Below are 26,038 nucleotides of genomic sequence, written 5' to 3'. Positions count from 1 at the left end.
GCAACAATGAATGAATGGAATTCCAAAATCTCTGTAGATGTTCATTGAAATGAAAAATAAACAACCTAAATTAAAAAAAAATGGAAAAAAGAAATAGAAGGCATTATCATCACAAATTCTACTAAAATTGAGTTATTTAGTAAAATTATAATTTGTTGTTGTTGTTTAGTGCCGTCTAGTTGTTTGTGACTCATAGAGTTCCTATCTAGAATCGTGCTGAAACCTGTTCTATCCTGAGCCAACCTTATTGTTCTGACACTTCTACCATCATTATCCAGTCACTGAGTCAATCTAGCTCATCGAAGGTCTTCCTCTCTTGCACTGTCCCGCTACTCTTTAATGCATAATGTCCCTCTCCAAGGGTTGGTCCCTTCTTGCAACATGCTCAAAGTATGTCAAACAAAGCCTCAGAATCTTTGCCTCCAAGGAGCAGCCTGGTTTCACCCTCTCTAGAACAAAACTGTTTGTTCTCCTGGCAGTCCATGGATTCAGTACTCTTCTTCAGCACCACAGCTCAAAAGCATCAATTCTCCTTCTATCTTTCTGACACATAGCATGTAATGACAAAGACTTCCAATCTTGATAAAAGAGACATCTTTTGTCTGTTTGATTGTTTTTATTTTTTTTTTTTTACATTTTGTTAACATGAAGCAGGTTCTGCTAATCTGGTAATGTTTATTTTCCAAACACGTGATCTAAAGAAAGTGTTTTGTTTTGAATTTTGGACTGGAATAAATGTTTCAGTGTAAAGTTTATTATTTACTTTTAAGAACTGCCAACTTAATTTACCAAAAACAAAACAAAACTATGGTTAACAGGTAATATTTATTATTTTGTATTGTATTTAAAAGTAGAATATATTGAAAGAGTTTGTTAAAAATAATTCTCTACACAGTGTTTGAAAGTTTATTGGCAAGCACAGTTTACAAGTAAAAGCTAAAATTTCCAAACTAAAATCAGTTTGTAGTCTTTATGAAGCCTCAAAAAGCAACTTATGATTTTACTTAAGCATCTGAAGTAGTTTACATATTAAAGCATTCTCAAAAAATAGCAAACTGAGAAGCTTCGATAAAGCACCGACTGTCAGCAGGATACTAAGTTAACACTGATTCCTCATGGTTCTTTCTCAGCACTTGGATGGAGAACTGCAGGATAGCCTGGAAGGAACACTTCTAGAAAGAAACAGGACCCTGAAATGATATATTATAGGGACTCCCCCAAAGGCAACTTGGTCAGATTATTACATTTCTGAGGTGCAGAAAAAGATTATAATAGTTAAGGCTCAAGATCATGCTTTCATAATAAAATACAATTACTGTTATTTAAATGATGTTGAATGCTATATAACATATGTAAAGTCAATGGAATACATAGTTTCTTAGTTAATCCCTTGGGATTTTGTAGGCACATCTTCTTACAGAGGAAATAAACATCAAAATCTCAAATTGACTCTATTTTCATACATAATCCAAAAGAAAAACCATTTATATGCATCTTTAAAAAATTTATATAGTAAAATCTAAAGTTTCAGGTTTTAAAGTTTTTAAAATATGAAACATTTTCTAGTTGTTATGTCTATCATGAGATAAAAGTAATGATAACAATATAAAACAAAAATGTAGGAAGATAATTAAATAAAAACTAACTTGCACATAATGCTATAAAACAATAGTGAAAAACGTAACATTTTTAGCTCCTAATTCACAAATCTCAGTCTTATCATCTTATTTCTCTAAGTGATAAAGAACCATCAAGTACAGGGAAAAGTACTTTAAAGTGGCCACAGTTTATGAGTCAGGACCAAGACATTTTGAAGAGTCCTAGACATAATTGTGCTCCTGATTTCCCTAGTTCATAAAATGACATGCATCTGTCAGATCTTACATAGTCAACGTTACATTCTGAATAAATGATGATAATACTCAGTTTTATGATAAGACAAAGCTTTCATTTGCTAATACATTTTCTATTATTACATTTTAGTCAATATGTAAGAACAGATGAAAAATATACCAAAACCCCCAAAGAAATTGTAGGTAACAACTGTGGTTTCATATACTGAACTTGTTTCATAATCCATGATATTGCAGAGCTGGAGCTTAGGTAGGACAGGCCAGAGAGAAGAAATAAAGGACATAGAGAAGAGTGGAACAATACCAATTTATATTGTCAAGAATAAAGAACAAAATAGAATTAAAAAACAAAACCCAAACAGGTAAGTAAGAATAGGAGCCAAAAATGGCTTCAGCCAATCGTTTTAAAATGTGGCTTTAATTAGCCCCAAAGCCTCTATGTTTGACCTGAAAGGCAACTTCTAAGGATCCTTTCTATAAACATTTATTTTTTTTAGATAAATTTACCACTTCATGACTCAGAGCATTTCATTCATTTTGAGACATAATACCACATTAAGAACTTCCTTTTGTAACTAAGTCCTATCAACACTCATTAAGACAAAGAAGATATAAAATGTACAAGACTGTCTGCTGTTAATGTCTATAATTCCTTTTTCTACCCTCCAGAAGAGGCAAGTGTCATCTAAGTCACAGAAATAAAATGTGCACTGGATTGTCAAATGGCAACTTTAATTCCTTTAACTCACTGCTACAATGCTAAGGAAGTACTTTCCTGATAGATTGTCATGGAGTCTAAACTCCCATGGGTTGTAAACAATTGACTTGTGTTTATATTTATGATTTGAATCTTTACCGTTTTGTGAGGAAGGTGAACTGGTGATAATGAAATTATATTTGGCTTTGAATCATTGAATTTTCTGCAGTTTTCTCACAATGGGAATCTCCTTTAGCATCTTTTGCATCTCCATCATCATCATCTATCATGTGAATATCTGATGTATTTTTGTCATGCCTCCTCAAGCGGTAACTTTTGTAAGCTCGTTGAATGATAGTGGCTGAGACTGCCTCTTGCTTTCGTTTTAGAGTTGTGGTAATTGGCTCATACGTGATCTTAAAAGGGTTGGCTAACAGAAAACCAGTTTCTATCTCTGAAAGAACTTTCTCCATCCCTTCATCTTTACCTAAAACTCGTTTTGTTAAAGCGAGTAAGATGTCAAGACAGTGAATTCGGTCCCCAACTGCCATGGGGAGGTCCATGGCAATGAGTTGACCCTTGTTCGGTTTTGCCATGACAAGAGGAGGATCAAGAGCAGCGGCAAAATCTGAAAGTTTACTCGAATCTATGTATTGGGTCCTGTCAGGATCAAACCTTTTCCACACCTGAAAAAACTTCCGGAAATCATCTTCACTTAAGCTCTTGGCCTTTTTTTTAGAAACAATATTGAAAAACTCCATAACAACAACAATGTACATATTCACAATGATCATCCATGATATAAGGATGTAAGTGACAAAATAAATAATCCCAAAATAGGGGTTACCACAATCTCCTTTAATCTGGGTCCCAGGGTTGATTTTATCAGGATCACAGTCAGCTTTACTGTTAAAAATTGCACTAAGCATCCCATCCCAACCAGCAAATATGGTAACCTGAAAAATGCAGAGCATACTACTACCAAAGGTTTCAAAGTTAGACACATCATTGATTCCAGCTTCCTTTTTAACATAGGCAAAGTTATACATTCCAAAGATGGCATAAATAAACATGACCAGAAAGATGAGAAAACTGAGGTTCAGTAATGCTGGGAGGGACAGCATCAAAGGAAGCATCAGGTTATGGAACACTTCTGGTCCTTTCCCAAGACGGAGGATATGAATCGTTCTTGAGAGAAGTATCAGTTGAACAAGAGAAGAAGATACAAGGTAGGATCCTACCATCATAGGGAGCAGTAGTCCTTGGAGTGGAAAAAAAATAAAGCAGAAAATTAAATCACTGAAATGCAAGAGCATTTAGAAGAATATAAACTAGTCCTTATTTCATTGTTGTTTTTATTGATTAAAATATTCTTATTAATCATTCTCGATTTAACAATAACATTAAAATTTTGAGAAAGTAAAATTCCCAGTAACACACTGTTAAGGATTTCTAGCAAAATTTGTAAGCGAATTCTCTGTTTTTTTATCTTACAAGTATTATAGAGCAAATATTTCTGGAGTCATAAATGCTATGAATCTATAATATAAAATATTTTTTCTGATTGCTCTTGGCTCAAGAAATTAACTTTATTTCAACTTAAAAAAGCTGTAATACAAGTATGCAAAGATCAATGGCATAATAATCTGCCCTCAAAGATTTATAATCTAAAAAGCAGAGATGAATGTTTCAACTAATTACAACACAAGGCACAAAGACCTATCTCATACATAAAATTACAAAAGTGTCTAGCATTTGGGGATTCTAGGATTATAATTAAATTAAATGAACATAGATGGTACTTGGGCCCTTAGGAACTTTTAACGTGATTTGTGTACATGTCTCTCTGTCCTCATGGAAGTTTTGTTTATTTGTTTTAAAGGTGGTAGATAAACAGACAACAATAGGAGTAAGACATAGATAAAAGTCTAAAATAAGGTATAATTATTATTTTCATAAAAAAGCATAAAAGATGTTCTTTGGAAGCACCAGAAAATGGGGATCCTTTTTTGAATGAGAATATAAGGAAGGTAGAAACTGTTAGCACTTCCAGGATGCTATGTTTGCTGAAGCTGGAAGGATTGTGCCTCACATTTCTGTTAAACTTGGTTATCACCTATCATGGCAATCTCTCTGCTATTCTACATGTCTACACCCTTATCTCCTTAAGGTTCTTGTAAAGCTTCTACTCTGACTCAAGTTGTTGTCGTTCTTTGATCCTCTAAACTCTTCTATTAGGCAAGAGATGTCCTCATTTCATTATAAATAATTTTTTTAAGCATTCTGGTTACTAATTCATCAACAGCCTGTTAAATTTGAAATCTGACTCTATTTTGTGAATACAAGTCATTGTGATTTTCTCAAATGTAGATACTCATTATTTTGCTTTCCATGTTGCTCAAGTTATAAAGAAGGAATATGTATCTTCTCAGTGTGATCTACAGATCACTTCTTTATCCATCTGTTTTAATTTTCCTATATTTTGTAGATAATATTGTTCACCTACACTATCTCCTACCATTAAATAGCCCATTTTCCCCTCTCATTTAAATTCATTGATTCTTTTGAACTTGACGATAGACACTTTCTATCTTTCTTATTGGTATCTGTAATCAATAACTTGTTCCAAGTTTCTGGCTTTCTCAACTCTACAATTTTTTTTTTCATCATTTAACTTTAGTTACTCACATCTAGGGTTCCAATCAACATCTAGGACACCTGATCTTGCAGAACTAAAATTTAATCAGCTCTTTATCAGCTCTTTAATCAGCACAATTTCCTTTTCCTCTAGATCTGTTCCAATTAATCTCATCTTGTTGTTAGATGCTTTTGTTGTTGCTGTACATTGTTCAGTTGAGACTGATGTATAGCTGACCTTCAGTGGGTTTTCAGATGCAGTAAGTCCCATGGAAAATGATTGCCCATCTTTCACCTGCGGAGCATCTGGCAGATTCTAACTGCATGCCTTTCAGTTGACAGTTAATTCCTTACCACTAGGCCGCTGGAGCTCCCTACAGGCTCTTCTTGTTAGGTACCATTGAGTTGAGTTTAACTCATAGTGACCCTATCAATAACAGATCTGAACCCTGACCCACCCTATGCATTATCATCTCTGACATACTTGAGCTCATTGCTGCAGACCATGCCAATGCATCTTGCTGAGGGACGTCTCTTTTGCTGACCCTTCTATCTTTTCAAGCATGAAGTCCCTTTCCAAGAAATAGGCTCTCCTAGTGACATGCCCAAGGTATGTGAGTTGAAGTTTTGCCATCATTGCCTCCAAGGAGCTCTCTAGTTACACTTTTTCCAAGACATATTTGTTGAATGGATAGCTCAACATCTGTTGAGTAGATAGCAAATCCACATGACAGAGTATAACTTTCCCTTAAGATATACTAAACTGTAATCTTCACAGAATTAAATTGTCTGGTTTCTCTACCATCTAGACGCTGGATGAGTTTGAAGTACAGACAATTAGAACAGCATCTGAGTGCTTAACTATGACCTGATGTGGTGCATTAATCAAAGTCTTCTACATGATCAACAGCTGTGTGGCTATCATAAGAAGAAGAGCTGACCAGATTGTGGAGAGACGTTGCCAAGGCAAAATATAATGGAGCCCTGGAGATGGAGCCAGAATTAAAGGTTTTGCTTGCTGGACAACTGATGGAAGAGCTGATTTGTGACTGCTATGAGACAGCTTGCTGGATGACTGGGGAAACACAGACTTCTTGCATTTGTGCTTTTAAACTGAACTTTCACTTGACTGAAAAGTTGTCTGAAATAATTAAAGAATTGTATGTTTCTGTTAATCTTATTGTTCACTAAACCGGTACTTTGACTGAATATTATCCCTACCTCCCAACCTATTTATCTAATAGCCACAACTATGAGTAAAGTCAAGTCTGAGTCAATTTGCAATGAACATTGGACCCAGTGGTTAGTAGAATTATGTGCAAAGCATGGGGGGAGTCATGACTGACCTCTTATCCCTTTGTTTGACACTGTGAATGTTACTGTTTATGTGAGTTACACTGTGTAGAGTTAATAGCGGTCAGATTTGGTCTTCCCCATGTAGTTCTTGTTCCTTATATTGCTGGCCTTTTTGATGTCAAAATTTCTCTGTTTTCTCCCTTTTGTGTGTCTATCAAGTTTTTTTAAAAAATATTTTTCTATCTGTAATTAATTGAAGACTCAACAAATATGTTTGATGCACGGCTTCTGCAGATAGTTGATGTATTATTCACTAATAAATAATTAGGATAATGCTTGACAGATAATAAAAATTCAAAAATTGTGCCTAATCTCATAGAGCTTATATTCTAATAAGCATAATATGGGAACACAGATATTACACAAACGTTTTTCTGCTTGAAACACTGTTATAGCAGAGTTTGCCTTTCAATATGGCTTTTCTAGGATTATTTGAATGTGGATGACTGATCATGTGGGTGGGAAGTAATATGTGAATGGTATGTATTGGCTTGGACAAAAAGATATTGGCTATCTACCATTCCACAAAAGGATTGGCCAATATCAACAATCTATACGAAGACTGGCTAGTCTTGCCAATAAATCAAACAGCCCTAGCTGCAGAGATAGAATCCTCCCCAGTCAGAGAAGATGAAAGATACCTTCCTCACTCTGGTGAAGAGTCGGGAAAATGTACAACACACTTTGGGATGGCAGCAACAGCAGTCGCTGAACAGGAGGATTGACATATGATGGAACATTGAGGGTAGAGGGAAGCAAATATTGTAAGGACTGAGAACTATGTTGGACAATTGGGGTGATAGGCAAATATTGGCAGGACTGAGAACTCGGGAACATTTAGAGCCATGAGGCTCAAGGCTGAGGTGCTTGAGTGCCCATTTCTGGAGCATTCTTGATCGTATTCTCTGGTTCTGTGTAGTCTGTGAACTATTACGTCAGGTTTTGGACCCAGCAAAGTAGTAAGATTGCTATTGAGATGAATAGAAAGAGGCACAGGAGCATGGGGAACATGTCTGACCTCATGGAACTGGTTTTGTGTTACTGAGGCTGTTGACAGGGACAGTTCCCCCTGTGAAGTTGGTAAAGGTCACATATGGTGCTTCCCACATGGCTCTGGGGTTTTTTTTTGTTATTATGCACAATTCTATTTCTGGTTGTATCCTTATCTAGTATATCTCTATTTGGACTTTACATCTTCTTGGAAATTTCCTGTGCCTCCCACATACTGATTAGGCATAACTCCATTCTGTTTTGCTGTTCCACACCATGTGCCTTTCTTATCATAACCTTAATAATATACAATTAAGATGTAGAGATTAATTATCTACATACTTTAATAGGCTATAAACTATGCTAACACAGAGTTTATACCAATATTCTTTACTACTGAATTTGCTGCACATTGCACAGTTATCTATACACAAAGAGGAAAATAAATATAGATTCTTATATAATAAAATAGTGATATCTCCATAGTGATGGGAACTTTGTAACAAATTCATCAAAAAATAAAAGTTGAGTTTTCTGGCTAGAGAGAAGGAAGTTTGAAATAATATGCCTTATTGAGGCATAAACATCCTTAAAGTGTCATTCTAGAAAATGAATGCATGATATACATCTGGTGGCCCTGTGGAGGTAAGGAATTGTGTTGCTAATCCAAAGGTATGCAGTTCCAATCTAGCAACTGCTCCATGGGAGAAGGATGTGTGATCTCACCCCATGAAATGTACTGCCTCTGTAAACCTACTGGAGGGTCAGATATGAGTTGATTACAACTTAACTGATTATAACAATAGCAATAATACACATCAAAGTGGTAATTAAGCATGAGTCTGATGTTCTGTTAAAGGATACCTATGATACAAATTCTAGAAGTAGTTTTGTATAAGGTATTTGTGCAGTTATGAATGCTAAAAATTATAGCATTCAGGTTAGAAATTAAAAGAGTGTACTTCTTTTCCACAAACATTCAGTTTCTTACCCTTTGATAGGTGGAAACAATACCACTAGTATATCAACAGGATCATGCATGGTGAACAGGCGTAAGCAGAACAATCAGAGTAAGACAAAGTAGGAACAAAAGTCTGATAACCTTATTCCAAATATTAACAAAGAAAAATGGTATAGACCACATCAAAAAATCGCCCTAATCTCTTACTCTGGACATAATATCAGAAGAGATCATCACTAGAGGAGAATACTGTCCAGTCAATACAACTAACAAAGGTGAAATATACCCTCAAATGGATTGGCACAATTGCCACAATGATGAACTAGAACATGCTGGCAGTTGTGAAGATAACGCATGGCTGGACAAAATTTTGCTTTATTGGAATTAACATCACAGCAGCTAACAACCACCTCTTTCACTTGCCTATAGACTATGCCTCAAAGGATATTTATTTTTTTAAAAATCCCCTTTTCTGATATGATATTACTATTAGTGAAAATAGGACTTAACACAATCTTACCTATAATGGAGAAAATGACTACCATAAAATCAAAAATATTCCATCCCATGGTGAAATAATAACAACGGAAAGCGATGAGTTTCAGTAAACATTCTCCAGTGTAAAGCAAGACAAAAATTGTGTTAATCCAGTACAAGGCAATTTCCATTTGTGGACTCTCATCATCACTTTCCATCATAAGGGCTAGTGCATAGGCAAAGATAAGAACCATGATGATGATCTCAAATTTCTGATTTGTCACTAAGTCAAAGATGAATCCTTGGAATTTGTTCTGTGAAGGACAAAAAAAAATACAGTATCTCAGTAACAGTATACACACACACACACACACACACACACACACACACACACACATACACTCTCTCTCTCGTTCTACCTATTGTTTTCTTTACTGTTTCTGTAAACAGAATAAGGAGCTAAATTTATAACAAACTATAAAAACTTTGGTATTCAAAAAAGAACCACCACTAAAGATTTTGTCAACATGCTTTTAAGATTTAGCCAAAGCATTTTCAAAAATATATTTCCATTTAATGAAATAAATGAAACAATTTATATCTTCTATAGTCTAAATGTCAAAAACTCATGGGTTTTTCTCACTTTTGGGCGAGGAATTGGTCTTTCAGAGTCTTCCAACATCAGCTTTTTCAGACCACGGCACTGTTTCTTCTGTTTTGCCGTTATAAAGATATTTGAACCTCCCTGGTAAAGAAATAATGGAAAAATATTAAAATAACATTTACCAAGAATCTCTCCTTACATTCATATATATTGTAGAAGCCTTGGAAGTTATTGACTTAATTTGTAAAAGAAATCCTTCCTCTTTTTTATTTTCTTATACATTTTTTAAATTTTAATTATAATTTTAACAAAGGTTTACAGAAAAGTTAGATTTTCATTCATTCATTGTTGCATATCTTACCTCCTCTCTCTACCTTCTCCTTCCCCAGTTCTCTTTTTTAAATATTAATTCATTATTTCTTAATTGCCTGCTTCTCCTTCCCTCTTCCAATCCTCTTTGCAATGTATCTCTTATTCTGCAAATTCTTCATTTCAATGAAATAAATAATGATGTGAAACATCTGACTTTCTGTACAAAAATTTACTTAATGTACAGATTATATCTATAATGGTAATTTTTCAAATTCAATAATATCTTAGTAGACTTTCTTATGGGTAGTAATCCCTATTTATCTCTTTCAAACTACTGAATTTACTCAATCTTACTAGAGAGAAAACAAGGAAAAAAGCCTGTTGGTTGTATCTGGAAAATTTTATGATGAAAAAAGTATCAATAACTCAACCAAAATGTTGGTTGGTTTACTTGTTTTAATGAACAGAGGGGAAAATCCCCCCTAACTCACCTATATTTATTTTCATTATGTTCTTATGTTGCTTTAAAGAACCTTGGTGCCTAACTGCTTGACAGTTAATTGAAAGGTTAGTGGTTCAAACCGATTGGCCTCTCAGTAGTAGAAAAGACACAGACTATCTACTTCTATAAAGATTACAACCTTGGGAGCCCCATAGGGTTCATAATAAGGTTGTTATGAGTTTCACTGGATGTCAACGGATCTTATGTTGTTTAATTTAATGAATGCTATGATGAAATACTTTTTACTAGTATGCCAAAAGTATACCTAATGCTTCTTCATAACACTTTCTAGGGCTCACACACATTTACAATTTTAATGCTAATTTCAGTAGTTTATACAAAACACACATGTTCAATAAAAAGTAAAAATTAATATTTACTGGTCTATTAATTAGTAGTTTTTCTTTTTTTATTTATAGAAATAAAAAGAGAAAAGATTCAGTAAATTATTCTAGATTTCTTATAATAATTTCGTCAAGTTATACCTCTGTTTGCAAGTTTTTGGGTGGAATTTTGAGGCTGGCCAGTGGTAAATGTGTCCAAAGAGACAACATTAGATCAGCACTATTGTCCTTAAGATAATTTTTTGGCTGCAGTTTATTTGTGTGGATAGCAAGATCTGAATGAAAAACACAGATACTGCTACCAGATACAAATGAAAACTATGCACACATTGTTTATGTACATTTTGAGAATAGAATATTTTAGGAATGTTCACCACTGAACAGGGCAATATACTCAACCATTATACTTTTTACGTAACAGGTAAAAAGAGTGACATTAAGGTGAACTCCAAACAAATCGACTGTTTGTGCAGGGTGTTTTTATATATATGTTTGATTTTTACCAGACTTTGGGTAAGCATGTAAAATTTATACTTATCTTTATTTTATGTTTGTTGAAGTTAGCAACAATAGTGCCAATCAGCATACTCATAGGGAGAAATACTCCAAAGAAAATAAAGATGATGAAGTACCAATACATATAGATGTTGTTTTCAAAATTAGGTTGCAGAGTTATCTAAAAGTTAATCAAAAGAACAAGCAAGGCATTAATATTGACTTTTAAAACATGAGTTTATAAGGTTATTCATGACAACAAAGTCCAGCAATGCTACTGGAAGTAGTATATTATCTTTGAGGAGAGGGTATCATTGATTTAGTTACTAAGAATTTAAAGGTCATTATATATATATCTTTAATCATTCTTAAAAATTATGACAACCCTTCAAATGAAAAGTAAGGCCTACAATCATTGCATATAATCCAAAAAAAGTTTTATTTAAACACTCAAATATTTGAAATATATTTGAATGCTCAAATAATTTGAAATGTATTTAATTTCTAGTTAGCATGAGATTTTAATTTTACTACATTAATTATTTAATTATTGCTTGGACTACAAGAAATATTTGTAAGACCCTTAATAATGTCTCTAGGACTATATTTTACTTACAGAAGTAGAATCAGTTGCTGAATTCATAATACTGATCCATCCATTAAATGTTGCCTGTACAAATGAAAAATGTTAATTTAATATAGGAAACTTAGTGGTATGCATATAATTATTCATATTGTGTTTCATTTAAGTACCTAAACTTTTCTCCAAGGATGTTATGCTTCACATAATTATTCCTATGCATTGTGGTTTTTTTATTGATATGCATATAATTATTCATATACATTGTATTTTCATTCATCTACATAATGTTTTTTATGTTTGTGTTTCACACTTTCCTTCATTGACATTACATTTCCTACAATCATCAAGACATTATTAATAGCATGTAAAATTTTAACTGATAAGACTTGTCATATTTTAATATACAGAGTAAATTAAGATACCTTGAACCTTTTTACTATTATATTTATATAATCTTTTTATGACAATTGTGTAAAATATGGCTCTCAATATGGCTTTCCTACAGTAAATGACAATGTGGAGGGGCGGGACTGCGTGAGTGAGGGTTGCTGACTCTGAGACGCTGGGAGTTAAAAGGACCCTCATCTTGCTTTGTTGGACCCATGTGGGAGCTAAGACTGACTGAACGAACAAATCTGTCTGGAACATAGGAAGAGTGTGAACTCCTAAGTTTGCAGGTGACCTTGCCCTGAATAGCTTGAGATGAGTTGACCAGAACATAATAAGATTTTCCATGCTGTGATCTACTGTTGATGACTTCAATGTGATGGTTTGCTCTTGAGTAGACTTTGTTTATGGAAGCAATGCTAAAAGTTTAAATAGAACAGACAATTCTTTAGAGAAAGGAATGTGCTTGTTTCCTCAGAGTACTGGTATGATAGGGATCGGCAAATAAAAATGTGGCTAGCTAAAATGGGAAAGATTAAGTAAAACATGTGGAATGAAGTTGTTGAATATAGCTATTCTATATTGTAAGAAGAAAGTTAATCTTTCATATGTGACTGTTACCGGCTAGAAAAGCCAGAGGGTGGACTGTGGAGTCTGTCTCTCAAAATGGCCTTTCTACTGTAGATGACTATTTGGGGGGAGGTGTGTGACTGTGCGAGTGAAGCCTGTTGGCCTATCCACAAAGGGATTGACTATTTATCATTCCACAAGGGGATTGGCTAGTCTCTGCAAACAAGAAAATTGGCTAGTCTCATCAGTAAACTGAACAGCTTTAGCTGCAGAGAAGAGGAATTCTCCCACTAGGGGGAACAAGAAAGACTTCCCGCAACCTAGTGAAATGTATGTAGGATGTTTCTGGATGGTAGCAGTAGTAATGGCTGAACTGGAAAATTGGGTATAAGATGGGACTTTGAGATGGCCTAAAGCCAATATTAGGCAGGACTGGGAACCTGGGGACACTTAGAGCCATGAGACTTGAGGCTGAGATGCCTACATGCACATTTTGGGAGCTGTTTGAATTTTGTTCTTAATTGAAATTATAACCTTTTAACTCCCTCAATGTATAGTTTTGTGTGGTCTGTGAGCTATCACTTCAGATTATGGACCCAGCTAAGCAGTAAGAATTGGTGTTGAATTAAGTATGAAGAAGCATGGGAGAGTAAGTGTCATATCTGATCTCATAGGAATTGGTTTTGTGTTATTTTTGCCGTGGGCAATAGTTCCCCCCCCCCCCGGGAAATTGGTAAAGATCAGATATGACTCTCCTCACATGGGGGCCCTTCTTCTTCTTCTTTTTTTAACAACATTTACAATATTAAGCTATTTAGCTGACTGTGGCTAATAGTGTCAAGTATTTTATGATAATGACGATAGACATAAAGCAAAACAAATCAATACATAATGCTAAAGTATCACAGTTACTTGTAATTTCTACATATATATTTTTCTGTTAGAGGTAACATTCATCTCTGCTGGATGTTGAGTCACTGAGGGGCCATTTCTCAAAGCAATTGGACAGATAAGCAAGCATGAAAACAAACCAAAAACCTATAGTAATCTGAGTCAGACTAAAGAACTGTGACCCTTTTCTATGATCAGTGTAGAGAACATCGGTTTTGCCAGTAGCTGACCCTATTCCCTGTAAGCGCAGGAACTGTCTTTTCATTTTTCCCCGCAAATAAACCTACACAGTGTTCCCCATCATAGTTACTATTAATTGTTAGTAATAATAATTATTAAAAATAATTATTAACTCACTAATTAATATTTTACAAAATATTTTTTACTATATGTGTCAGGCGTCCTCATTTTGTCTCTACTGTCATATAGCAATTTAGGTGAACATATAGCAGAATAAAAGACATTAACAGATTACTTACTACTTGAAGTAGTGAAAGGAATCCATTTCCAACATTGTCGAAGTTCAGTTCTGCATTCTTCCATGGCATGGATTCATTAAGCACAAGACTTTCACACTGACTCTGGTTTGTAATTTCAGATATAGGAAACCTTTCTCCATTTGCTGGGTCAATGCATTCATAGAACCGGCCAGCAAACAATTGTACTCCCATGATGCTAAAAACTAGCCAGATCATAAGGCACACCAGAAACACATTCACCGCGGGTAAAGTTGTTTTTATTAAAGCTCTTAAAACCACCTGCCATGTAAAAAGTGGACACACAAAAAATTACTTTTAGTTAAAAGAAAATATTTTAACATGGAATCAGACTGAAAGTAGTAGTTGATGTAATATATTGAAGCAGCATGAAGTGTCCATCTCTAGTATGGAGATTTGGTGGCCTAGTGAGTAAGAAGTTGCACTGTCAATGCAAAGGCACTTAGTTCAGATACGCCAACTGCCTGGGGAAGAAAGATGAGTAATCTCCTCCCATGTAGTTTAAAACCTCTGAAAGCCTGCTGGAGAGTTAGCTATGAGTCAGTCTGACTTGACAACAATGCACAACAACAACACCACCAAGAATAGACACTTAATAACTCACATTCTAATATTTGTATCATAAAAAAATTCAGTTTAGATGAAAGATGTATATTGTATAATGTGGATAAATGAAATATTTATACTATAAAAATTATTAATAGTAACAGTTTATTAGTTCAGACACTACAAATAAGTGTTTCATTGATTGAAAACATTCACTTTATTTACTATGCAGGAATGGGCAAATAAACTTGTAATTAAACTTGTGTGTATGTGTGAGGTTATCTACAGTATATAAAATGAGAGTCAGTCATCCAAGAATGAATGTAATTATACATCCTCTCATTTCTTTATATAATTAAGCATTATATATCTATATACATACATTACTTGTGATCACAGTTTTCATATTAAGTAGACAATTTTCTATCAGGTAATGAAATTTATATTATAGACTAAAATATTGAACATTGGCCATTTTATATGGCTCAATTTATGAGTATCCTTCAGACTGTTCAGGGAAAGCTTTAGGTTGGGATGATGGATGATGGTGAGAAGCTGGTAAAAATTCATAGTTGTGACACAAATTTTTTTTAAAAACAAAATTTTAAAATCCAAATGTGTAGATAAGTTTTTACTCAATAAAGAGTGTTAATAATATTCTTATAATTACAAAGAGCTATTTGATGAAAATTTCATTTTCTAATCACTGCATTTTAAAAATGGACACAATTTTATTAATACTCACTCTTATGCATGTGAACTGTAGTTGTTATATACTTTCAAGGTGACCATGACTTATAGGGACTCTATGTACAACAGATCTGAACCTTGTCTATAGTCAGGATCTCTTTCATGTGTCATGTGTGATATTCATGGTCTCTACCAAGTTCAAGTCTATTATTACAGTCACTGTATCAAACCATCTTATTGAGGATCCTCTTCTATTTCTCTGCCCCTCCACATTTCCCATCATGATATGTTTTACCAAGGACTAGCCCCTCCTGGTAACATGCTTAAAGTATATAAGACAAAGTTTCATCATCCCTGACCTTAAGGAACATTCTGGCTGAACTTTTTCCAAAACAGATTTGTTTGTATTTTGGCAGGCTATGAAATATTCAGTAATCTTAACCAACTTCACAATTCAAAGGCATTGATTCTTCTTTAGTCATCCACAGTCATTGCCCAAGTGAAGCAAGTGAAAATATTGTGTCTTGGATCAGGCATGACTTAGTTTTTCAACTGATATCTTTGTTATCTGGCACTTTGGAAAGGTCTTGGACAGCAGATGTGACCAATGCACCATGCATTTTCATTTCTTAATTACTAGTATCATGGGTATTGTGAACTCAAGTAGAATTAAATCACTGACAGCTTCAATCTTTCATCCATCTATTATGATATTGCCTGTTGTGAGGAATATTTTCCCCCTTGCTGTTGTTATAATTTATACTGAAGGCTGTAGTCTTTGGTCTACTGTAGCAGTGTGTCAAGTCGTTCTTCGCTTTCTGACAAGATTGTGTCATAGGTGGTTTATTAATCTACCTCTAATCCTGATACCACAACTTATTCATGTAGTCTAGCTTTTTACACGATTTGCTCAATATATGGATGAACAGCAATGGAGAAAGGATATAATCCTGATGCACATCCTTCTTTATTTTAAATCATGCAGTATTTTCTTGTTCTGTTCAGGCAACTGATTCTGTATAGGATCTATGTGAGCACAATTAAGTATTTTGGGATATCCATTGTTGTCAAAATTATCCTTAATTTTTTATGATCTACAATCAAATGTCTTTGCATAGTTAATAAAATACAAGCAAACATCTTTTTAGTATTTTCTTTTTTTCAGCCAAGATCCATCTGATATCACTTATGATATTATCCTTCATGATCTTCTTGGGGCTTGAATTTCTAGTAGTCCTCTGTTGATTTATTGTTACAGTAAGGTTTTAATAATCTTTAACAAGACTTTACTTGCATGTTGTATTAGTTAATAACCTTGTTTGATAATCTCTTCATCATATTTTTCTTTTTTTAAAAAAAATTGGAACAAATATGCCTTGAGCACATCTGAAGTAAGACAACAAGTAAGGTTCTCGGACTTGATAGAATAAGTGCAGACCTGGCCAACTGATTAAAAAAAACAAACTTGTTTCCATTCCAAAATAGCTTTATCCGTGTGCATTAGAAGTATAGTTTTTCATTGTATTATTTTTTGTGTGTGTGTACCATCAAATCGGATCTGACTGGTACAGGAGGAGGTTGTCCCTCCTTTTCCAGCAGAACATCTGGTGGATTAGAACCACATACATCTGAGATTGCAGTGCAGTTTCTTGCCACTAGGCCACCAGAGCTCCAGAGGGACAGTTCTTCAAACAATATTTTGTCTCTCAATTGTTAATTATCTTATTTATTTTTATTTGTTTGCATATGTTATGAATAATTAAGAATTAAAATACAAAGTAACTGCAACAACTGGTCTAGCACAGCAGAGATTGTGAGGGTGGTCCAGGATTGGACAGGTTTCTTTCTGTTATACAAAGTGTTTGCTCTGAGTCAGAGTTGACTTGATGGTACCTAGCAACAACACACCCATCTATTTTTTATTTTTAAATAGTAGAATATAAAGTTTTGGTTGTGTTTTTATTTTTAAGGTGTACATGTAGATAATCATTATACAAATAAATATATAAAGTTTATTCAGTGATTTTTTTCTCTTACCTTCATTCTTTCAAATTGGGATAGGACTCTGAGCGGCCGAAGGAATTTTATAGATGTAAGTGCTTTAAGGCTATCTTGAGATTTGCCTATTAAACTAAGACAAAAGACCTAAAAAAATAGAAAAAGAGCACATATAATTTAACATTAATTTTTATCAAAATAATGTCTAAAATTCAAGTTGCATTTGCCATAAAAAGATAAATTAAGTAAAGCAGACAAAGACATCTGCAAATTATTTTAACATATAGTTTTAAAATATCTAAATAATAGTTTAGAAAGTGGTAAGAAAACATTTCTCAGTTAAAATGAAAATAAAAATATTTTTCTGGTGATCAGGAATATATCCTTCCGAGATAAAGAAAATTTTCATATTTTATATTTCTTGTATATTCTTTAAAGTAACTGATAGTGTAATCCATAGGGAGTTGCTTTGCTAATCCAAAGGTGATTGGAATCCACTAGAGACTCCACAGGAGAAAGATGAGCAATCTCCTGGGCACTCTACAACTTTGGAAGCCCAATGTAGGGTCAGCTAAGTCAGTTTCTACCCTAAGACAATGAGTTTTTGATGTGAGAGTAAGTTTTCTAGGAATTGGGGGGAAGGAAGGAACTATCTTGAGTGAAATTTCTGTTCTGATAGAGTTTATCAACAAAAGACATGGACAAATAATGTAATATTGTTGAGTGTTACTGAGAGAAATCAAACAGAGAAGGAGCAATAAGGTAAGAACAGGAATCAAAGGTTTCATTAAAATAGTCATTAAAAAGTGAGTTAGCAAAGCTTCCAGGTGGAGCCTTGAGAAAGTGCAGACAGATGTAATCCTAGCATTTCTGGTGATGCAGTGTACAGACAGGAAAGGGAGAGGGGATGGTAGCAGGGGAGAAGACTGTATTAAGTGGAGATTTGTAGGCCTTTGATTGCAAAGACTTTGGTTTTTATTAGGATTTACCAAAACAGTAGACAAAACTCCAAAAGATGACAGTTGCTGTAAGGCTGATTCTGACTCATGGTGACATTATGTGTTTCATGGGACTTTTAATGATGGATATTTTGAAAGCATTTTCCAGGACTTTTTTCTCTGAGAAAACTGAGTGAACTCTAACGTTTAGGTGCACAACTGAATGTCTTAAATCTTGCACCACTCAGAGATGTTGGATTATGGGGTGATTAATGGAGTCTGCTATCAGGGACCTCTCCAAAGTACAAAAGAACAACAGTGTCAGTCTGGAGACTAAGGTGTGCCTGATTTAGGCCATAGTTTTTGTATTATGACTAGGGATGATAGGAGAATTGATGCCTTTGAGTTGCTGGAGAAGGGTATTGAATATATACCATGGACTGCGAGGAGAACAAAGAGACCTAGAGAGGGTGAGACTAGGCTGTTCCTTGGAGAAAAGGATTCTGAAACTTTGTCTAACATGTTTGGACATGCTGCAAGGAAGGATCAGTCTTTGGAGAGGGACATCATGCTTGGAAGGGTGGAGGGACAGTGCAAGAGAGGAAGACCCTCAATGAGATGGGTTGATTCAGTGACTAGGGTAATGGTGGCAGGTGTGTCAGAGATTGGCACAGGGTAGAGCAGGGTTTAGGGCTATGGTACATATGGTCGCTATACGTCACAGGTGACTTGATGGCACATAACAACAACAACAACAACGGAGGATTGCAAGAAGAAAAGTGACTTGAGCTGACATTTATTTTACAATCATCATCGATTGCTATGTGGAGAATAAAGTATAAAAGTGTTTAGAAGAAGACACAGAAGTCAGAAGAAGACACAGCTGTTTATAATATATTGTAGTAACCAAGTTAGAAATTTCAGTAGTTTGGATCAAGGTAGTAGTGGTGAAGTTTATATTGAGTAGTCTATTATTTCAAACTAAAATAAAGAGAATTTCAAGATTTTAGGCGAATATTTTCAAGATTATGTGTTACAAGCACATTCTATTATCATTGAGCTTATAGGTAAATATTAACATAATTAAAAAATAACAATGATGAACTTTGAAAACTTTAGAGTGAAAGAAAAGGGTAAAAGAAGAAATTACAAATTAATAAGTGTGATATGTTAGGCACCAGAAATGTAGAGAGAAAAGACAAAGTAGATTTAGGTTAACAAAAGTAAATGAAATAATAAAAGTAAAAAAGGATTAAATTAGTAATAAATATTATAATTAAGAAAATACATACAATAACAACCATGAAGTCCAGTCTGTACCAGGCATTAGTGAAATAAGCTTTAAATCCATATGCCATCCACTTTAGCAGCATTTCCAGAATGAAGATGTAAGTGAAGATCATGTCAGCATATTCTAATAAAATCTTAATAGTTTTCCTCTGATTTATATATATATCTTCAAGAGCCTGAGAGTGAAATATTAAATATTATTAGTGTGTATGAAATCTCTTAAACGTCTTTTGGCATAAAGAGTAATAAATGTGGCATCATAATTGTACTAAACAGGATAAAAAAGTCCTTCTCAAAGTTGAAGTGAACATGAGATGATTTCTTCAGCTACCTTTGAAATCAAACTTTAATTTGAGGAAGTCAGTTAACATACATATGCAGACTGCTTAGAGTAGTTGAGATTTAACATTAAAAAGTATCATCAAAAATCCATATGACTATTATAAGAAAAACAAATCACAGAGTTAGTTTTGCTGTAGGAATTACAAAGAAAACCAATGTATATACGTGAATATGGAATAGAATTGTAACAATTTTCCCAAAGTGTCACAGTTCTAATATACCAGCTTTCATTTTCCTGTGAGATATGATATTTTAATAGTCTAGATTTGGGTACTAATGGCATTGAAATCCATATAATATGTGCATGAAAGACAATAAAAACCTTGGGTCAACATCATTGACATGCATCCAAGAAAAATATAAGTAAATTTTAGCATTATTTTATGTAAAGAATGCTGATTCTTAAATATACACCCTTAAGTAGAAGTATGTCGAAAATAACAACAGAATTTCCAACTTTCATGTTTAAAAAAAAAGAACACTTGTAGGTGGATACTTTTTCACACTATAATGGTAAAACAAAGAGACAAGAAAAATCAGACTAGATTTATGAAATGAAAAACAGAAATCAAACTTTTTTATGTTTTGAAAGTTTATGGGGTTTTTTTTGTTGCTTTTAAAGAAAATTTTTAACAGTTATCTCATTATATCAACACTTCTAAGAAATAAACAAGTAAAATCCTCAACATGATAAATGATCTGAAACAGTATAATGCTTATGAATCCATCTTAGTTGGTCCAATGGTCTAGAACACACTATCAACACCTTATTGATCTGCAGACTTAGAGCAAAGGAATGCTGGAAACACGGAGGGAAGGGGTTAGTACAATAATAGAGTATGCACAGGATGAACACAGATTAAATGCACCCACAGAAAGGGAGCGATGGCAGCAGCCTCTGTTGAACCACTTTGGTTCTCTGAATACTAAATAATCACATCTTTCACCCTTGAGAATTTTCACACTGAATTGGTTTGATTTGTTCCCCCCTCCCCATGTCCTCAAAAATATGGAAGGCGTCACAAATTTGTGTGTCATTCTTGCACAAGAGACCATGCTAATCTCTATGTCATTCCAGTTTTAGTATATGTGCTGCCAAAGCAAGCACAGAAATTATAAGCTTGATGTAATCATACACAATATCACCAAATCTCACACACTTCTCAGGTGCATATGAGACATGTAGCAAATGTTGATATTGTCTTCCGAGTCTCTTTGTGTCAAATCCACTAATTCAACTGCCTATGAATGTTGTCTGATAGCAGATAACTGAGATCCTCTCTAGAAATTTTCTTCTGCCAGACAAGAGTAGCCTTGGTCAAGAGGCAATGTTCTAATTTCTAGAGCTGAACATCTCAATTAATGGATTAATGACTTATATAAATAACCATTTTTCTTGCTTCTGTCAAGGGAGGACTAACTCTTGGTACAATTTGTGTTCTATAACTTCCCTACAGTATCAAACTAAATTTAGTCTCATTTAAGGCTAATGCAAATACTGTAAATGAATCTTAAAAGACAGTGCTTGTCCTTTATAAGGTTTACCACCTCTCCTCTTGGCTATAATATACACAAATAAATTTAAATATCTTTATAAACTAGCTGAAGTGCTGAGTTCACTAAAGGAGAAAGATTACAGACCAGGAGATCTTCAAGATCTACTAATAAATTCTAGAAAGAAATACAGGCAAAGGCCAGACACATAGGCACCTAATGGGATTCCATTACTTTCCCCTTCCTGCTGATGGGAAATATACTTTTCTATATATTTAGTGGTTAAAAACAAAGAAATACATTATTTCACAGTTTAGAGGTCAGATGTGTTAAGTCAGTTCAGTGGGTTAAGTAAAGTTGTTCGAAGGACTGGTTACTTTTGGAAACTTTGAGGGAAGAATCTTTTGTTTGCTTTTATCATCTTCCAGTGGGTGTCCATATGTCTTGGCTTGAAGTATCTTCCTCCATCTTTAAAGTATATTACTCTACATCTATACTTCATCTTAACATCACCTCTTCTTTTCTTACTCTGTTTTTATTTCTCTTTCCTAATGAGAGAAATTGTAAGTATGTATATAGGGCCAACATGAACAATCCAAGATAATCTACCCATTTTGAGGTCTTTCATGTAACTACATCTGCAGTCTGTTTTGCCATATAAAGTAACAGTTACATTTACAGAAATTACGATATGGACATAAGTGGAGGGTTATAATTCAGCCCACCACTGAGTAGATCGTTGGGATAGGCTATAAAACTGTGTAATGGGTAAATACGTTGATTTGTAGATATTCTCTGGGGACACAAAATTTAATATCCTGGAAGGTTCCAATGTTTTAAAATATTCTAGGATAATTCCCAGAAGCTTTAAAATCTGACAGTCTGCTTGGAATAATGTAGATATGCCAGAATTACATTAAAGATTATTCCTTTTTGAATAGCCACCAAAGTGTATAGTGCAATAAATCCTTATCCTATGTATCTATAATATAATACTTTATTCTATATATGAGGCTTCTTTAAAGTTTAAGATCAGAAGTGCTATGTATTCACTAAATATGCTCTTATCTCACTGCTAGTCATATATTTTAAAATTAGTTTGTTACCAGTGTATTATGCACATAAAGACTTTGTAAGACACTGCCACCTATAGCATCTAGAGCCAAAATAACAGAACATGAAATTTGGCACTATAGTACATATTCTAGAGAACAGCAATTAGCACAATGATGCACATGCTCTTTTTTTTAAAAATTTTACTATTTCATTGTGTACCGTCAAATTGGATCTGACTGGTAGAGGAGGAGACTGCTGCTCCTTCCCCAGTAGAGAATCTGGTGGATTCAAACCACATACCTCTGGGATTGCAGTGCAGCTTCTTGCCACTAGGCCACTCGAGTCTCCTTGATGCACATGCTCTCATGAAAGAATCACACACCTGGGCTTCTTACTTACCAGAGCACCTGTGCTGAGCAGAGTGACTAGGCCAATAAAACACTTAAACCAGTTGTTTTCTACTATCTTGCAGCAAGTTTTTCTTATGTTCTGCCAAATTTTTCCATTCTTGGACTCTCTGCTGGTTTGACTAGGTGTAGACCTCCGTCTGTGACCTGTCAAGAGTGACACTATTAACAGAACTCAAACCAAGAAAACATGTGAAACTATAACATGTCAATTACCATCTCCTCTGGCAATTATTTTTTATAGGTTCTAGTATGTTGTTCTCCATCAGGTCAGAACCAATCCATAGCTGACCCTCCAGTGTGTTTTCAGAAGCAGTTAATCACATGGGAGAAGACTGCCTATCCTTCTCCCATGGAGCAGCTGGTGGATTCAAACTCTGTGCCTTCAGGACTGCAGCACAGCTTCTTTCCAGTATAGATCAACATAAATAGATGGTTCTAATACCAATCAGTATAGATTCATATATATAATCTCACAAGTTCAAAAGAGCACTGAGCTCAGAGGGCTAGAGAGAATAGGTTAAAAGGAAACAGGAAAACAGAAATTATTGGGGGAAAGTGGGAAGAATGCTTTGAAAATGTGGGAACTTTAATAATTTCATAAAGCAAAATTCATATGAATAGTTGAGTGGGAAACCATTTTTACTTTCTTAAAAGCACAACAAGCAGTGTGTATGATAAGAAGAAGTTTAGACTATATAATGAAAAGTCAAGACAACCAAGTCTTATGGCTTTCTTAATCTTCAATGTGGAATATAAGAATACACCAACATTCATGGTAGAATACAAATAGAAATGAGAAACAAAAGGATGAAGTGCTATTACATTATATAGGGTTTGTAATAAGTGGCATGAAACATATTGCCTATGAATTGTTGAATGGAAACCAATTGTTCTGTAAGCATCCACTTAAATTAAAAAGAAAAGTTAATTAAAAAATATCACATTACATGATTTGCAGTGTTTTTCTTACGGAAAACATGGAAGTAACTGACATTTTCATGTGATAATTTTCAATATTGAATTCATTGAATGAATTAACATATTTTAATCCACTTTAAAAATAATCATTATCTGATTTGCATTATAATTAATTTTCTCTTTTATCCTTAAATTCATTTGGCCTTGGCGAGGTAAGTTTGTTCCCCCCACCTCCCTTCTCTTTTTTCTCTCTGTCAGCTGGGGACTGACTCTGGAACGTTTGGTTGGCTGAAAATCTCTTGTTGGAGCCAATGAGAGCCCATTTTGTAGGCCTGGGGTCTTTGAAAATTCAGTTGGGTGGGACTGGTTTGAATCATCTTTCAATCATAATGTCATAATGGTTACACATGGTTGACAATGTTTGGTAGAGCTCACTGATTAAGATAGGCTTGAAAGCAGGAGTGGTATCCACTTCTAAACATGTCTGGAAATTCTATGAATTTAGAGGAAAGACAATAGTTCTTTTGTTTATAGAGTTGGTACCAGATGGCACTTAACAACAACAACAACATATAACACCAAAGCTCTTGTCTCCATTTTGGAATTGGATGAAACGGCTGGACTCTGTAAGATGATGCTCTTGTTTTGGTTGAGGATCTGTGTGGATTGTTTTTATTTAAGCCTCAGTCAAAAAGACCTCCTGGAGGGCCCTTATATTTAAAAGTTACATTTTGATTATATTTTGGTATTGTATTTTGGTGGAAGGAGGAGTGGCATCCACTTCCATAATAGCTTGCCTCTGGAAACCCTATGAACCTGGATAGAAGATGAAAGGCACTCAAGCGCCGAGGACTCTCCTTCATAGGGTCGCTATGAGTCGCCTGCGACTTGACAACACTTAATAACAACAACAACTGTATTTTGGAGGAACATTCTTCTAAGTCATAAAGCACTTTAGTAAATTTGCTGTGATGAGGTAATCTGGTTTTGCTGTGACACTGAACCTTGTGCCATTTGAGTCTCAAATGCCATAATGGATAAACTGTGACACAGGTGTGTCAAACACCATAATGGCTACCTACTGTGGGTAGTTTTTGGTGAAGCTCCTTGGTTTATTTAAGTTTGGAAGCAGAAGTGACATCCACTCCCCAAATCACATGCCTTTGGAAACTCTACGAACTTGGAGAAACTTGTTATAGAAAGGCCTCAGGCCTTTTGTTGATATCTAGCTCTATATCATCTCTCTCTCTCATCTCTCTCTCTGTCTCTCACATATCTCTGTCTCTATATTCTATCTATCTATCTATCTATCTATCTATCTATCTATCTATCTATCTATCATCTATCTCTATCTCCCTTGTTTTTAAAAGTTGTTGGGCCCAGGGGTCTAGTGTTATTTTATCTTTTGGAACATTGGAACATTCTTCCAAGTTGTATAACACTCCTCTGTCAATGTGCTGCACTGAAGTAATCTGAGTTTGCTGTGATGCTGAACGTTGTGCTATTGGGGGGTCAAATGCCATACTGGCTACGCATGGTGGACAGCGTTTGATGGAGCTCCCTGTATAAGACAGGTTTGGAAGCAGGAATGACATCCACTTCAGAAATCACATGCCTCTGGAAACTCTAAGAACTTAGAGAAATGACAAAAATTATAGAAGGGCTTCAGGCCTTTTTTTTTCATAGGGTTGCTGAGTCGTGCTCAACATGATGGCAATAAGCAACAACAACAACAGTCCTTAAACAGCTCTCTATTATAATTCATATAATTAACTATGAAGTTAAATTTTACTGTTTTCTATATTTTACCGGTATTTCTCCAACCATAAAGCATGTGTTTTGGAATCAGTCTTATCAGCAGTGCTTTGTACATACACCACTATAATTTTCTTCCAGGACAAGGATATGCAATCTCCTCCCATATGATTTACTGCTTCTGAAAATATAATGTAGGTAGAGTGAGTTCCAACTCAACGGCACACAACAACCACAACATATTTGTCTTCTAGATTAACAATATCAATCATCATCTGGATAAATTGTGTATACTGCACTGAAACAGATGAGGGAGTGGATAATTTAAAAGCGATGTATGATAGGGTCTTATGGTTATCACAGGAGTCCACAATTAAGGTTGCATAGTGTAATGTACTTGGGGCAGTGGGAGGGGAGCAGGGGGGACTGTGTACCAGGGAAGGAG

General features: G+C 34.7%; 1 protein-coding gene across 1 annotated transcript in view; it reads right to left on the bottom strand.

Moving 5' to 3' along the window:
• Window positions 1–2,744: 2,744 nt before the first annotated feature.
• Window positions 2,745–26,038, bottom strand: part of SCN7A (sodium channel, voltage-gated, type VII, alpha subunit) — a 71,510-nt gene continuing 48,216 nt past the window's right edge. The window contains exons 16-24 of the mRNA XM_006879481.1: window positions 22,910–23,064; window positions 19,621–19,794; window positions 17,430–17,537; window positions 14,139–14,417; window positions 11,845–11,898; window positions 11,272–11,409; window positions 9,615–9,719; window positions 9,015–9,285; window positions 2,745–3,811 (exon numbers count right to left, since the gene is read on the bottom strand). Of these exons, the coding sequence (XP_006879543.1) occupies window positions 2,745–3,811; window positions 9,015–9,285; window positions 9,615–9,719; window positions 11,272–11,409; window positions 11,845–11,898; window positions 14,139–14,417; window positions 17,430–17,537; window positions 19,621–19,794; window positions 22,910–23,064 (2,351 nt within the window). The remainder of the gene's footprint in view (window positions 3,812–9,014; window positions 9,286–9,614; window positions 9,720–11,271; window positions 11,410–11,844; window positions 11,899–14,138; window positions 14,418–17,429; window positions 17,538–19,620; window positions 19,795–22,909; window positions 23,065–26,038) is intronic.

The sequence above is a fragment of the Elephantulus edwardii genome, unplaced genomic scaffold (genome assembly GCF_000299155.1).
Source record: "Elephantulus edwardii isolate Elephantulus edwardi_28Jun2011 unplaced genomic scaffold, EleEdw1.0 scaffold00003, whole genome shotgun sequence".
Lineage (NCBI taxonomy): Eukaryota > Metazoa > Chordata > Mammalia > Macroscelidea > Macroscelididae > Elephantulus > Elephantulus edwardii.
This window is presented reverse-complemented; position numbering and strand designations above follow the sequence as displayed.